The sequence below is a fragment of the Leucoraja erinacea genome, chromosome 25 (assembly GCF_028641065.1).
Source record: "Leucoraja erinacea ecotype New England chromosome 25, Leri_hhj_1, whole genome shotgun sequence".
NCBI classification, from domain to species: domain Eukaryota; kingdom Metazoa; phylum Chordata; class Chondrichthyes; order Rajiformes; family Rajidae; genus Leucoraja; species Leucoraja erinaceus.
In genome coordinates this window covers 23,061,251-23,076,796 of record NC_073401.1, presented here as the reverse complement: position 1 = coordinate 23,076,796, position 15,546 = coordinate 23,061,251, and the positions used below count along the sequence as shown (strand labels likewise).

General features: G+C 40.9%; 1 protein-coding gene across 2 annotated transcripts in view; it reads left to right on the top strand.

The window, feature by feature from the left end:
- Positions 1–15,546, top strand: part of LOC129709092 (paxillin-like) — a 103,669-nt gene that overhangs the window by 62,181 nt on the left and 25,942 nt on the right. For both annotated transcript variants that reach the window (XM_055655199.1, XM_055655197.1), the window contains exons 2-4: positions 7,154–7,380; positions 13,348–13,398; positions 14,373–14,473. In XM_055655199.1, coding sequence (XP_055511174.1) covers positions 7,154–7,380; positions 13,348–13,398; positions 14,373–14,473 — 379 coding nt within the window. The remainder of the gene's footprint in view (positions 1–7,153; positions 7,381–13,347; positions 13,399–14,372; positions 14,474–15,546) is intronic.

The window sequence follows — 15,546 nt, the reverse complement described above, 5'->3', positions numbered from 1 at the left end:
TGTTTAAAAAAAGTTTGGACAGGTGAAGAGGAACCTAATGTGGGAAAAATGGGATTGGTGTAGTTAGGAATCGTGGTTTGCATGGACGTGTTGAGCTGAAAGGAGCTATTTCTGTGCATTTTGTGTCTACGTTTCAATGGATGCATTTGAATTTCCAGAAGATGTACACAAGGTTATCAAAAATTAATTACTTGTGGCTTTGAGTTAATAATTAACATAATTAGAGGTTTAGGTAACTAGCATAAAACAGAATAAATGAATAATATTTTTAGATTTACAAGCTGTGTTCAGCAGGGTACACTGAGGTGAATGATGGACCTTAACTATTTCCAATCACTATTTACAACACAGATAAAATGATTGAATGTAAATACAGCTTGATTTGCTTCTGGTACAAACATAGGTAGGAAAACAAATTCAGATGCAGAGAGTCTGCAAAGGGATATAGACAGGTTAAGTGAGGGTTGGTAGATAGTCTTATCTGACGATGTTTACTGTATTATTTAAATTAAGAGAAACTGCAGAATACTACTGTACAGAAGGATCTTGGTGTCCTCCAATATGAAAGAAAAGCTTAGCATGCAGTTTCAGTAAATAACTATAAAAACAAGTGGAATGTTCGCTTTTATTGCAATGGGGATGGAGTCTGAAAGTGGGGGAGCCTTGCTGCAACTTTACAGAACACTTGTGAAGCCATTCCGTGTTATTTCATTCAAAGGTACACAAAAATGCTGGAGAAACTCAGCGGGTGCAGCAGCATCTATGGAGCGAAGTAGATAGGCAACGTTTCGGCCCGAAACGTTGCCTATTTCCTTCGTTCCATAGATGCTGCTGCACCCGCTGAGTTTCTCCAGCATTTTTGTGTACCTTCAATTTTCCAGCATCTGCAGTTCCTTCTTAAACACTTATTTCATACAATTCTGTTTTCTATTAATGGAAGGACAGACTTTCAATGAAGGCAGTTCAGAAAATATTTATTGTGGTTCAGAAGAAGGTGTTGTTTTAGACAGAAAGCTTGAGCTCAGTGGACTTTAGAAGAATGAATGTTGATTTTTATTGAAAATGTAACATTTTGAGCGATCTTGACAAGGAGTTTACCCTCTGGGGAGAATCTAGGCCCTGGGCATAGTTTAAGAATAAAAGGTTACTGTTGTAAGATTGAAATGAAAAGGACGTGCTACTTTCAGTACATCATGAATCTCCAATTTTACACCCTAAGGAGCAGCAGGGGCTGCATCATTGAATGTATTCCTTGCTGGAATAAACAGATTTTTAGGGGTTTTTTGAGGTTATGGGGAGCATGCATAAATGTGGAGCTGAAGTTAAGAAAAGATAAGCCCAAGATCACAAGAAATTTGGTTTATGGTGTGTGCAAAATAACTGCTGCGTTTGTATGCTTGTTAATAGATCAGATTGACATCTGCCCTTCATCATATCTGAGGGATGTACTTCAAGCTGTGCTATTATTAATGTAATGTTATAAACAAACGTCCGCATAAAAATAATAACCACAAAATGGAGTCCCGATTCTTGTTAGCAAATGCTTAAATCAGATGAAACCTCTGCCAGCTGAATCACTTTGCCAGGCAGCCAGTGAATCCAAAAGGAACTGCTGGCTTTGAGCCATTTGTGCCCGAGGGTGTCTTTCAAAGTTAAATCTGAGATGCCCTGAAGGTTAGATGCCAGTGAACCTGATGACACACTGATTTGCTAAAGTGTGCATCTGAATGCAGTACATCTACTCTCAGTTTTTCATCTGGGCAGGCTTTCAGATAAATGCAAATGATGGCTTTGTAGACCCAGTGGGCAAAAGGAAGTGCAGGTGAATTATTTAAAAAGTTGTAATTATTTATTGGCATTTTACTATGTTTTGAATACCATAAAATGCTTGAACATTTTTGAAAGAGGCTTGATTTTAGAAATTACATGCGTTTTTGTATCTGACTACCAGAGCCATTTTAAAAAGTAGAATCTGTATCTCAGCCTTGAATACCCAATGAACTGTTACCAGGGCAGGGTGTTTTGGAAGTACAGCCTCGGGAAATACCCGAGGAAGGATGTTGTTAAGGTGGAAAGAGTGCAGAGAAGATTTAGGATGATGTTGCCAGAACTTGGGAGGCCTGCACTATATATAGAGGGAGTTTGGACTCTATTCTTTGGTGCACAGGAGATGAGGGATACAGTATAGAGGTGTATAAGATCATAAGAGGAATAGATAGGGTCGATCCATAGTCATTAACCCAGAGTAGGGGAATCAAGAACCAGAGGACATAAGATTAAAGTGAGAGAGGGATAGATTTAATAGAAACCTGAGAGGCAACTTTTTTCACACAGAGGGTGTTGGTACATGGAATGAACTACCAGTGGAAGTAGTTGACACAGGTACAATAAAAAAAAATTGAAATCGTTTAGACAGATACATGGACAGCAAATGATGTTGGTTTTAATGATGTTGGTTATGGGAGCTATTTTGGCAAGGATACCAGGGATATTATCCATATTACCTTGTAAAATACATTTTACATCCACCTGAGATATCAGAAGGGTCCTGGCTTAACGTCTCTCTGAAAGACTCCATAGTCAACGGTGCAGCAGTCCCTCCGTACTACATTGTGTCACTGAAATTTCATGCTTGAACATTTACAGAGAGATGCCAACTCACTTTAAGAGTCAAAGGTGAGAAGAATAATACCGCAGAAAGAGTTGAATTTAATTTAACCGAACGTGCCTACTCACAGTCTCGGGATACAATGGACATACTGTAGAGTAGGAAGAGGTTGCTGGGGAGTGCTAGAGTAAAAAATTCCCATTCCAGTGTTCATATATTTGTAGTCAAAAAATGATCTACTTTTGTTTCTAATCTCACTTCTAGGAAAAGATCTCTGCGACATTCCCACGGTCAATTTCTTCACTCTGTCACTCTCCAACCCTTTTAGTTCTCATCTACATTGCTACGCTGAGCAATCTTTCCTGGACAGATCATGTTCCAATTGTATGCAGGTGATAGCTTTACAGCTCCACTATCTCGAACTTGCTGCAGATTTTAATCTAACCAATACCAATAAATATAAATTGTCCTTGGTCTTTGAACCCTTGCACAAACTCCATTTCCTTCACCATATCCTTGGACACCATCTGAAACTTAGCCAGGTGGTTTAGAGGCTAGATATTATTTAATGGAACTGAATTGTTAACTGTGTACACTACTATGTTTATTTATATAAATTACACTAAAACTGTGTACACTGGTTTTCAACATTTTCAGTTCTGCCATTGCCTCAACTCGTGCTGCTGAGACCTTCATCCATGCCTTTGTTACCACTGTTCCAAAGTTGTCCTCGCCAATCTCCTGTTAGCCTACATTGACATGTATTGATTCAAAACACGGCAGCCTTTGTTTTGTTGTTGTCTCTCATTCACCCACAATGCTTGTGTCAGCAAGCCTAAATTGAGCTGCATTCCAAGAATGCCTTGATTTTTTTAAATTCTGATCAATGTGTTGCCTCAGTAGATTTGACCCTGCCATCCCTCAGAACAGCTCTTACAACTCCTTTCAACCTTTTAAACCTTCCAGATATCTTTGCATTACCAATTTTCTTGCATTCCCTGATTTTTATTGTTTTACTGTATCTTCAACTAGCAATTGACTTCTCCAATTTCAGATAGTCCTTGCTTTTCTCCATCCTTCCCCTCCCCTTCCCAGCTCTACCACAGCCTACTGTCTCCGCCTCTTCTTACTCCCCCCCGCCCCCCACCTCCACATCTAAGAACGGTCTCGACCCGAAACATCACCTATTCCTTCGCTCCATAGATGCTGCCTCAACCATTGAGTTTCTCCAGCATTTATGTCTATCTTCAACTAGCATGTCACTAAGCTCTGGAGTTTCCAGTCTAAAAATCTCTCTCCTTCATTGACACTACCTTTATGACCAGGGTGTCTTCCTAATCTCTCGTCATGTGGTTTATTGTCAATTGTTTCTCAGGTTGTGTGTTGTAATAACATGCCAGATTTTGCTGGAAAGTTAATGTGATGCGAACAGTGCATACTTGATGGTAGACAAAAATGCTGGAGAAACTCAGCGGGTGAGGCAGCATCTATGGAGCAAAGGATTAGGTGACGTTTCAGGTCGAGACCCTTCTTCAGACTGATGTGGGTGTAGCGGGGGCGGGAAGAAGAAAGGAAGAGGTGGAGACAGTAGGCTGTGGGAGAGCTGGGAAGGGGAGGGGACAGAGGAAGAAAGCAAGGACTACCTGAAATTGGAGAAGTCAATGTTCATACCGCTGGGGTGTAAACTGCCCAAGTGAAATATGAGATGCTGCTCCTCCAATTCGCGGTGGGACTCACTCTGACCATGGAGGAGGCCCAGGACAGAAAGGTTGGATTCGGAATGGGAGGAGGAGTTGAAGTGCTGAGCCACCGGGAGATCAGGTTGGTTAATGCGAACTGAGGGGAGGTGTTGGGCGAAGCGATCGCCAAGCCTGCGCTTGGTCTCACTGCTGTAGAGCAGTGGACACCTAGAACAGCGGATGCAATAGATGAGGTTGGAGGAGGTGCAGGTGAACCTCTGCCTCACCTGGAAAGACTGCTTGGGTCCTTGGATGGGGTCGAGGGGGGAGGTAAAGCGACAAGTGTAGCATTTCCTGCGGTTGCAAGGGAAAGTACCGGGGAGGGGGTAGGAAGGGACGAACTGACCAGGGAGTTACAGAGGGAGCGGTCTCTGCAGAAAGCCGAAAGGGGAGGAGATGGGAAAATGTGGCCAGAGGTGAGATCCCGTTGGAGGTGACGAAAATGTCGAGGATTATCTTATACTTGACTATAATGTGCAAGTGAGCCAGCAGCCTACATCAATGTAAAAAAATACCTCGTGAATTGTGAATTACCACAGGCTGCTTGACAGTATGTCAGCTATTTTGGGAAGATGGCAACTTGCCCCGATCCTCGCTGTGAATTGCCCTTTAATCTCTTTACATACATTTTTGTCTAGAGGTTGATGCTGTATGTACCTTCTTAAAGTTGTGATTTATTGTCAATGACTATCACTCAACCTCTGGTCCAGTAAAGGAATTAAAAGCCTTGGGTCTTATTAATTCAGAATCTGCTGGAGTTTGTTTTTTAAAGTACAATGTTTAAAATGTTTTAAAAAAGGATTTTGTGTTTTTAAACTTCATGATTGTTGAAATATGCCTCTTTTATCACCCTCCTTGGGAGTTCTGGTATATTTTTCCATCTTTGTACCACATTGGATACATTCTTGGTCTCACTGTTCACTGAGGATCCAGATGCTTTGTTGCCCTCTCTGCAATTAGCAGTTTGCAGTTTCAGCAGTTGCAAAGCAAAATATATTTCAGCCAAAGGTGCAGAAACACATCTAACTAATTTGGAATGCCCTAGGTTACTCTGCATCAGCACATTCCATCTCAGCACAATTTGAGCTGAAAGCATTTAGGAAATCAGTCAAGCTTCCTTTTGGATTTCTAATTTCACTTTATTTCTTGAACTTGTTTAGCGAGATCGAGCCCAGTATAGTTATACAGTAAAACAAGAAAGTGTTACCTGAGAGGAGTTCTGTAATGGGCCATCACGGATATACTGGAAAAGGCCATGCTTATTTATGCAAATTACTACATATACTATACCTGGAAAATTCCAAGAGATCTTTTAGTTAAAATAGTCAATAGTTGGCCAGAGTACAAAATTTAATTAAAAAAAAAAAAAGACAAAGTGCTGGAGTAACTCAGCGAGTCTGGCAGCATTTCTGTCGAAGATGCTCCAGAGATGTTGCTTGACTCACGGAGTTACTCCAGCATTTTATGCCTTTTTAAAAATAAACCAGCACCTGCAGTTCCTTGTTTCTCCATTCTAATATATTATTTCCATTTTGAGAGGTCGAATTGAATTGTCTGTCTCTCTGTTCACGTCTTTTTTCCAGTTCATTTATGTTGTTTTGTCACATTTTATTACCTGAATGAAATGAAATTATGGGAATAGAGGAGCGGTGAAGGAATATATTGAGAGTTTCTCTACCATGGCAGCACTGCGAGATTTCACAATAGGTTGAGTTAATTTAAGTTTATAATGACCATTGCTTGCCTCGAGCCTGCTTATTATGCATTGGAAAGAATATAATTACGTGGGAGGTATTATGAATGTTAGTAGATTGGTCAAAGCTGTTCCTTGTGTGCTATGACACAAGAAAGGGCAAGATTAATCCTTCGGACTGATGATAATGGTAATGCGATTATTAATACTCGCATTCTAGATAGATTTTCTCACTGGGATTAAGGATTCTACTGTTACATTGAATTTAGATTTTCCATTGGATCCCCACATAAATGTTGAAGTAATAACAGAGTGTTAATTGCTTGCTGAAGGCTGCAGTAAATTCGGGTTAGGTGGTATGATGAATATTTGTAGTGAGTTGCTGCATTTCTGTTCTGACGAGTGGCATATTTTCCAAAAACGAATTATTCACCCTTCTTAGGCCTGGTGTCATGAGAAAAAAATGAGTTTTAGGCAAAAAAAAGGTGTGAGAATTTTATTTGTAAGGTGTCATCAAATGAGAATATTTATTTGTTATTAAATAACTGACATTTTAATGGGATTAATGGACCAGAGAGATGTAGGATCTGTGAAACAAAACGCTTATGCATCCTAAAGTTTCTTATTATAGAGAGAGAGTACAAAATTAAAACAGTGGAATGTTATATATAGTTTTGGATGCTTTTCTTCGAAAAGCAATTTAAAGTTTTGGAGAGGATATTCACTAATATTCTAATTAGGATGAGGAACTTTATTATAATAAGATTCTTTCTATCGGGAAAATAAGTTAAAATGAAATATCAACATTTTTCGATTGAGTGGTTGTAATAAATTAATTCATCAGTGTTTCCAGCATTTTCATCTTTATTTCATGCAGTGGCTTATTAGAGTATTAATGCCCTCTGAGGCATGGATTCACAATATTATTATGTGAAGTGGTAAATGTTTGAAAAAATAATGTATCTTAAAGATTCTGCGGAAAATAAGACTACAGATAGCTGTTTCAGAGAGCTGATATGATTAATAGGATAAAGGGCATTTTGTTTTGCACAACATTGCAATGTAATAACAATTACATCTCTATAACATATTTATCCTTACTTTTTCTTTTAGATGCTCTGCTAGCTGACCTAGAATCAACAACTTCACAGATTTCAAAAAGACCCATTTTTATCCCAGAGGAAACCCCGTACTCCTATCCAACAGGAAGCCATGTTTGCCAGGAAGTATCCATTCCCCCACCAGTGCCACCACCTCCCTCAGCTGATGCTTTGAATGGGGTAATCATCGACTCAGTTGAACAAAGGCAACCCTCTGTTCCACGATATCAGCAGCAGAAGGTAGGTGTGAGCTATCCTTTGTCCATGCAATTATTGTTTTCTGTGGCTCCTCCTTGCCCCCCCCTCAATTTCTCCCCCATTTTAATTCCTTATGACACTAAAGTGAATTTTCTACACCAAATTTGAACAGTCCACATTTCTTGATGCTGCTTTATTTCTTCCACTTTTAGACTATTAATGGCATTAACATAATAAAGTTATCACAAACTCAGATTGCCCCGTTCCCATTGACCTCTCTCATCAAGTAATTAAGTACAGCTCTCATTCTTCAATAAACAGTTTATGACAGTATAATGGAGAAACAGTTGTCTAGAAAGTTAGTTGCACAGTACGTTATTTTTCTTCAACATTTTGAAATTGAACACTTTTCCCTTGGATTGGATTTGACCAGGCATGAGTCACCTTTGTGCCAATGATGTGATTTTAACCCATGGGACGCATGGGATGACTTCATTCCCATTGCAATGCTATTGTAGAAGCATTGTAAAAAAATCAGAGCACATTGTAACAGGAGTACCCATTAGTGAGCACAGCTGGGGCAGCTTGTGCTTCTCAGCATAACATGTAGGCCAGATAAGTGAAAACCTGCCCACGTGCTTCCGACTTTATGCTGCACCTATGAATCTCCAGACCTCCAACAATCCCCGCCCAGAAGCTCACCCTCTTTACCACCCACCCCCCACCTCCCCCACAATATGTTAGCTTCCTGACCCTTCCTAAACACTGCCAATCTTGCCATTTTCCCTTCCCTCTCCACTGTCTGTCAATACTAGATTCTAATGTTTCTTATTCCTTCCAGAGCATGAAGCGTACTGGTGGGTAGATTTCATTCTCAAAATAGGTATTAGTTAAAAGCTACTATCTACCACAATTTATTTGAAAGTGTTTCTTGAAACTCTTCTTGATGTAGCTGAGGTTCCCTTAGATTCTGTAAAATTTAAAAAAAAAATGTTTTTGGCACATATGCTCTTTTGTGTCATCTAGAAGTATTTCTTCAGTTGGGGTTATGAGGTGGCGATTTTTTCTTTAATGGCTTGCAGTCATGATAAAACGTAACTGTGATATTTTGTACACAAAATAATGGGAGTACATTGAATGTTGTGCAATTTTAAATTATTGTGGTCCCACTATGACTCATCTGGGAATATGACTTAGTGTGTTATAGGGCTAATCATGGCTCATTTGGCCATAAATGGCATTTAAGAGACTTTGAATTCTGAACAGAATCTTAACAGATTGAAAGCATGCTGAATATACTGAATCATCTGCCAGTTTGTATCTCTGAATTTAGTATTATTTTCCACTGAGTCATTCAGAACAGCTTAGTTCCATTATAGAACAGAGTTGAACTTAAAACAACTTGGCATTATTGCCAGTATCCAGGAAGAACATTCCTCCTTTGAAATTGTACTTTAATTCCCTAGAGTGGAATTCTAGCAGGGCTGTCAAATGTTTCCTTCTGGGCATGTGATGCACCCAAGAATATATTTTGTTGGCAAACGAAATAAATAAATTGATGCATTGCTACAATGAATGAGTGATCTCCAACTAAATTCCCTGAAATGAAATAATTTGCAGCAGAGGGATTTTGAGCACAACTTCCATTGTAATTGAAAGCAGTGATAAGTTTTTGGATCTTCTGAACCTTGTGTCAACTTGAGTCTTTGTGAATGGGGGAAGGGATGTAAGCAAAATGGAACGTGAAAGTACTGCCAAGAGTCGAAGGGGATTTTTCTGCTGATTAGTCTGGCTTCTAAAATCTTGAGAGGTGCCTCTGAAATCTTTTTTTTCAGTAATAAAAAGAAGACAGTGAATATTATGTGGATTAATTCCTAGAAGGTAGTTGATAAAGGCGGCAAATAAGACATTATAAAAAGTTGAGGCAAATAACATTTAAAAGAACGTCAATAGACTCAAAATGCTGGAGTAACTCAGTGGGACAGGCAGCATCTATGGAGAGAAAGAATGGGTGATGTTTCGGGTCGAGGCCCTTCTTCGGACAAAAGAACGTAATCTTGAGGCTGTGAGAATATTTTTTTTTCATATTCTAAAGGAGTAGGCCAGAGTTCGGCAACCTATGGCCCCCGGGCCGAATGCGGCCCATTACCCGAACTCATCCGGCCCGCAGGTGGATTTTTTCCCCCGTAATCATGCCCGCCGAGTGCGGCCGAGCTCTGACTGTACCGCACCCTGCGCAAAGCCGCCGGCACTGCCGCGCACCTTCTGTGAACACATGATTTGATGCCTGCCATCCGAGGCGGAATGGGGGCGGGATCCATATGTACAGGTGATAGATGTGGCCCACCATCCGCTCACAGACATGCGTACTGGCCCCTATGCAGAACAAGGTTGCCGACCCCTGGAGTAGGCAATGATATATGCCCTGCAGTGAACTGTGACTTTGTTCGTTGTTCATGTAATCGATTTGAATACAGTGAGATGTTGAAGCTTTTTGATAGCAGTTTTCAATGTATAGGAGGTTAGATAGAATTATAGAATTCACATGGGTATGGATAGGTTCCTTATGCAATATTATTTTGTGTAAAAGAGCACAAAATTGAAACATATAAAATTATTAAGGTTTGGACACACTAGAGGCAGAAAACATATTCCCGATGTTGGGGGAGTCCAGACCCAGGTGCCACAGTTTAAGAATAAGGGGTAAGCCATTTAGAACGGAGATGAGGAAACACTTTTTTACACATAGAGTTGTGAGACTGTGGATGTCTGTGGAGGCCGGTGGAGGCCAGTTCTCTGGATACTTTCAAGAGAAAGCTAGATAGGGCTCTTGAAGATAGCAGAGTCAGGGGATACGGGGAGAAGGCAGGAATGGGGTACTGATTGTGGATGAATAGCCATGATCACATTGAATGGTGGTGCTGGCTTGATGGGCCGAATGGCCTACTCCTGCACCTATTGTCTATTGGCTAAAATAAATACGCATAAACAATAATGTTCTTACTGAGTACAAAGGCAAAAAATCCTGGATTTCAGACAGACTTTTAAACATAGAAGTGATGGTGAAAAAATAATAACAATTAAACTTCTCTGTTTAAGACGCACACAATAGGAATATATAATGGGAAGTAATTATGTTTGCAGCCACAAGATTGAGTAGTACAGGTTTATTTTCCTTAAATCCTCTGAGAAGAATAATATAATCATAGAAATAGCACAGCAGCAAATTTTCATGGACTTTGGGTGACTTGAGAAAGTTTGAAAAATTGTTATGATACTCTTTAGGATGGGTCAATTTATATTTTTAATGCCATCAACACAGCTGAGAGGGAAAATGTGAGGGGAAAAAAGGCTGTTAACATTGAAACACAATTAGATGACAAGAGCAGAGAAGCAATTTAGGGGCTTTTTTTTTTTTGCATGGTGGGTTATTAGAACGTGGAATGAGAGCAGAAAGATCTTCAGCATGAGTGAAAATAGATACATTGACATTTTCAGAGTAGCCATTCTCCAGAAAAGTGAAAACTTATCACCTCTGTAAAGATGCCATGTAAAATCCTATGTTAGAAGGAACTGCAGTTGTTGGTTTACACCAAAGATAGACACAAAATGTTGGAGTAAAACCCCCTTTTCACGGTGCGACTTGACGCAAGAGGTAACCAGAGTTTGACATCGTGGGAACCTCGTGCGGTAACAATACGGCATTCGTGGACCACCGTGGCGCTAACGGCATGTAATCGTGTACCTTGGGTACTCGGGAGAAAATTCAAACATGTTTGAATTTGTCCAAGAGTGTCTTGTGCACTTGTGGTTAAGCATTGCAACATTTTATGAACAAAGTGTCCCGTGCGATATCGGTAGTAACTCTTGCGGTCACCGTGGGAACTCCTGCCAACGGTGAACCCGGAAGTTGGATAGAGTGAATCCAGCCAGTTTGCTATTTACATACAAATCTAATAAAACTAGCTAAGCATTTCATTAATGTCAGTGTGTCTCTTTTTGTCTGAAAGATGGGGGTGTCTTCATTTACTGGCGGTGGGTGTCTGTCACTGAAACAGGCAGGTAAGATTTCGCATCCACCTTGTGTGTGCGTCTCTCTCTCTCTCTCCCTCCCTCTCACACAGGCGTGAATGGATGAACTCCGCGGGCCAGACAGCATTTACGGAGAGAGAGGGAGGGAGAGAGAGAGAGCGAGGCAGTCCTGGTCAGGCGTTTGAAGATAGACACCAGTTGCTTGGAGCAACTCAGCGGGACAGGCAGCATCTCTGGAGAGAAGGAACGTAAATGCTGCCTGGCCCGCGGAGTTCCTCCATTCATGCCTGTGTGAGAGTGAGGGAGGGAGAGTGTGAAGAAGGCTCTCGACCCGAAACGCCACCCGTTCCTTCTCTCCAGAGATGCTGCCTGTCCCGCTGAGTTGCTCCAAGCAACTGGTGTCTATCTTCAAAGGACTGACCAGGACTGCCTCTCTCTCTCTCTCTCTCTCCCTCCCTCCCTCTCACACAGGCGTGACTGGAGGAACTCCGCGGGCCAGACAGCATCTACGGAGAGAAATGGACAGCGACCCATTCTTCAGGCTGCCTTATGTCTCTCTCCCCCCCCTCACCCCCTCACCCCAACTCCCACCCACACACGCGAATGCTGGAGAAACTCAGCTCTGCAGCAGCATCTATGGAACGAAGGAAATAGACAATGTTTCCGCTGAGTTTCTCCAGCATTCGCGTGTGTGGGTGGGAGTTGGGGTGAGGGGGGGGAGAGAGACATAAGGCAGCCTGAAGAATGGGTCGCTGTTCATTTCTCTCCGTAGATGCTGCCTGTCCCGCGGAGTTCATCCATTCATGCCTGTGTGAGAGAGAGAGAGAGAGAGAGAGAGAGAGAGAGAGAGGCAGTCCTGGTCAGTCCTTTGAAGATAGACACCAGTTGCTTGGAGCAACTCAGCGGGACAGGCAGCATCTCTGGAGAGAAGGAACGTAAATGCTGCCTGGCCCGCGGAGTTCCTCCATTCATGCCTGTGTGAGAGAGAGGGAGGGGGAGAGAGAGAGAGAGAGAGAGAGAGAGGCAGTCCTGGTCAGTCCTTTGAAGATAGACACCAGTTGCTTGGAGCAACTCAGCGGGACAGGCAGCATCTCTGGAGAGAAGGAACGGGTGGCGTTTCGGGCTGAAAGTTTCTTCAGACTGAAAGTTTCACCTCTCAGTAGATCATAAAATAACACAATAATCACGGTCAATGTGAGATACAGTCTTTATTCATATTTGACAAAATAAAAAGACGACTTCTTGCACATATTGAGAGAAGGTGCATCACACCAAACAACATTTGTCTAAAAAAACAGATTATTCTTCAGCTCATTAAAGAGCTCGGGTGAAAAAAACGAATAGAGTGTGTGACAACAAAGTAACATCATTTGTGCCACGTGATTAACTACACTACAGTCCACGATGTTCATTCGGGAAAGATCGGGAGACGGACAAGTCACTCGCACAAATGACAGAATTGCCGAGTACCGTGGGAACTCTTTACTCTACCCCCGTTATATCGTGTGATATCGTGCTAGACCACGACCACTCCACTCTGGCTACATCTTGCGTCAAGTCGCCCCGTGTAAACTAGCCATAACTCAGCGGGACAGGCAGCGTCTCTGGATACAAGGAATGGGTGATGTTTAGTGTCGAGGTCCTTCTTCAGTATGTTTCCCAGTTTTTGTTTGTTCCAAGTTCTTGGAAAAATCTGGAACTTGCATATTTTTCATGTATGTATGATGACTAGAACTGGAGTATTTTAGGATGGTGCCTGTTGAAGTCAAGCCTGTCATTGCATTTAAGAGGTGAAGGAATAAGTACTTTTATGGTAAAATAGGTACAGAGACTTTGGATTACAGTGGATAACTACAGGCAAGTAATTAGCTCTAGCATTAGTAAAGTTAGAATTGCTTACTATTGTATTTAATTAAAAAAAAATCAATGAACATATAGACATGCATAATTAACACTTTTTTCCCCTTGGTTGTGTAGGGTCACCAAGAGGAGATCTCGCCTTCAATTGGAATCACCAGCTCTCCCCAGGTACAGCTTTGAATGTCATGTATCCATGAGAGAACTGAGATTTTCTGACCATTAAAATTATTTGTTTTTTATTTCTAGAGTGGTGACAATTCACTGCTTCTTTCCGGCACTGTTCTCCATCTAAACTTTTGCTGCTCTGTCCTCTCCATTCATGTCCATTATGGGGAGAAGGCAGTAGAATGGGGTTCGGAGAGAGAGAGAGATCAGACACGATTGAATGGTGGAGTAGTCTTGATGGGCCAAATGACCTAATTCTGCTCCTATCACTTATGACCTAATCCCACAACTAAGATTTTCTGTCTATTTGAGTCGATTAAATTTTCTTAATTCCCCCTCCCCCCACAAAAAATATATTTAAACGGTCACTGTTGCCTCCACCCAAGCGAGACAATAACTGCAGCTGCAGGATCATAAAAAGCTACTTAATGAATTTCTTTAGTCAGAGTTTTAAGAGTCTGATTTATACCCTTCAATATTCAGGGCATTTGTATCTTAAATAACTGCTGAAAGGAAGCTAATTAAAAGTAGTTCCAATCCAAAAGTGAAATTGAGCAGAAATTAGTTAATTCCAGGGTTAAAGTCCTAGGATGTTCTGGTTTAAAATCGAGGCTTGCTGTTCCATACAGATTGAAATTCTTTGGCTGTGATTTTAAGCCACACCTTGCCAGTAGATGTGTAGGATGAATAAGTAATGACCTTGGTGCAGTTTGTTTGGAAGGAACGGCAGTATTCAGATTAAATCACTGATTCATTCTTCTAAATTAACTTCTTAATTTAAGAGTAAAAAATAACTTGAAATATCATTTTTACAGTACTTGGCAGAAGCTGGATGTTACTAGTTCTCTAAAGCAGCAACACTAAACTGTAGCCAATTTAGGGTTGTGGTTTGTTTTTAGTTCTCACGGTTTATATTCAAGATCTGAAGATCATTATTACCTTTCCCATTGCTGAGTATCAGATGTTCCTTATTTCAGCCACAGCAGCAGACTTACTCCACAAATGTGAAAAGTTCCATCTCTCAAGATTCCATCAGTCCTCCTGCTCCACGTTCTTCTGAGGAAGACCACGTTTACAGGTACTCAACGGGGCAAGTTGCTCTTTTAGATGGGGTGGCAGAGAGTAATTTCCTCTGATGTAACTCTTCAGTGAGTGAATAAGTGCTTAATTCGGATGAAACATATTGTAGGTGGAATAATGATTATGGTCTCTTCTCCAAGGAAGATACAAACATGACCCACCATCATAAGTAAAATTATGGTATTTGGTATTATGGTATCTTGAGGCTGCTCTATTTGTTAATGCAGATAGACTGATTTTCTTGAACAAGTAGTGGTTGTTTGAATGCATGAATGTGATAATTTATGAAAGCCTTGAAAGAAGTTTCATTGACAGCTGAACAAAGACTGCCTTTTTAAACTGAGTGACGGTGACAGCTAAAACAGATCCTTTCCCAGATAATGTCTCCTAAAATGGAGCTGAGTACATAATGGATGAGCAGTTGGTCTTTATAGACTTGTATGTAGCCTCCGTCTCGTAAATGGAAATATTTATCATACTACTTTACGAACATTGCCTTGCTCAATTTCTAACGTTAAACATATTGCACCATTTGTAAATAATTACTGACTGACCATATGAGGTTATTAAAATGGTCTTATCAATGCAGCTGTGTAGCCATAACTTCCAGTTATTTGACAGGAACAATGTAATAAAATTCTAAAGTGATCTGCTGAGGATAGTAAGAAGACAATCTGTCATTAGCAAATTAGCAGGGGTGATTAAAGGCACGGTTGGATAAGTTTTTGTGTTTTTCGTTTTGAAAAGCAGGATTGACAACTGCCAGGATTGAAAATCCTGGGGTGAACCATGGGACGGGAAAATGCACAGGACAGTCTGCACATTAGAGCAGAAGGAAGGTGTAAATACAATGCAATGATACACAACCCAGTAAGACATTAGTTTTACTCATGGTTGCCTTTGATATTCAAAGATTGCTGGTTAGTAAATGGTATCTTCATTGTTTAAGGTTAAGGGACATTCATCCTCACCAAGAACAATAGTTGTCCTTTCAATGTCATCAGTAACCATGTGTTGATTTTATGAAGGTAGACAAAAATGCTGGAGAAACTCAGCGGGTGAGGCAGCATC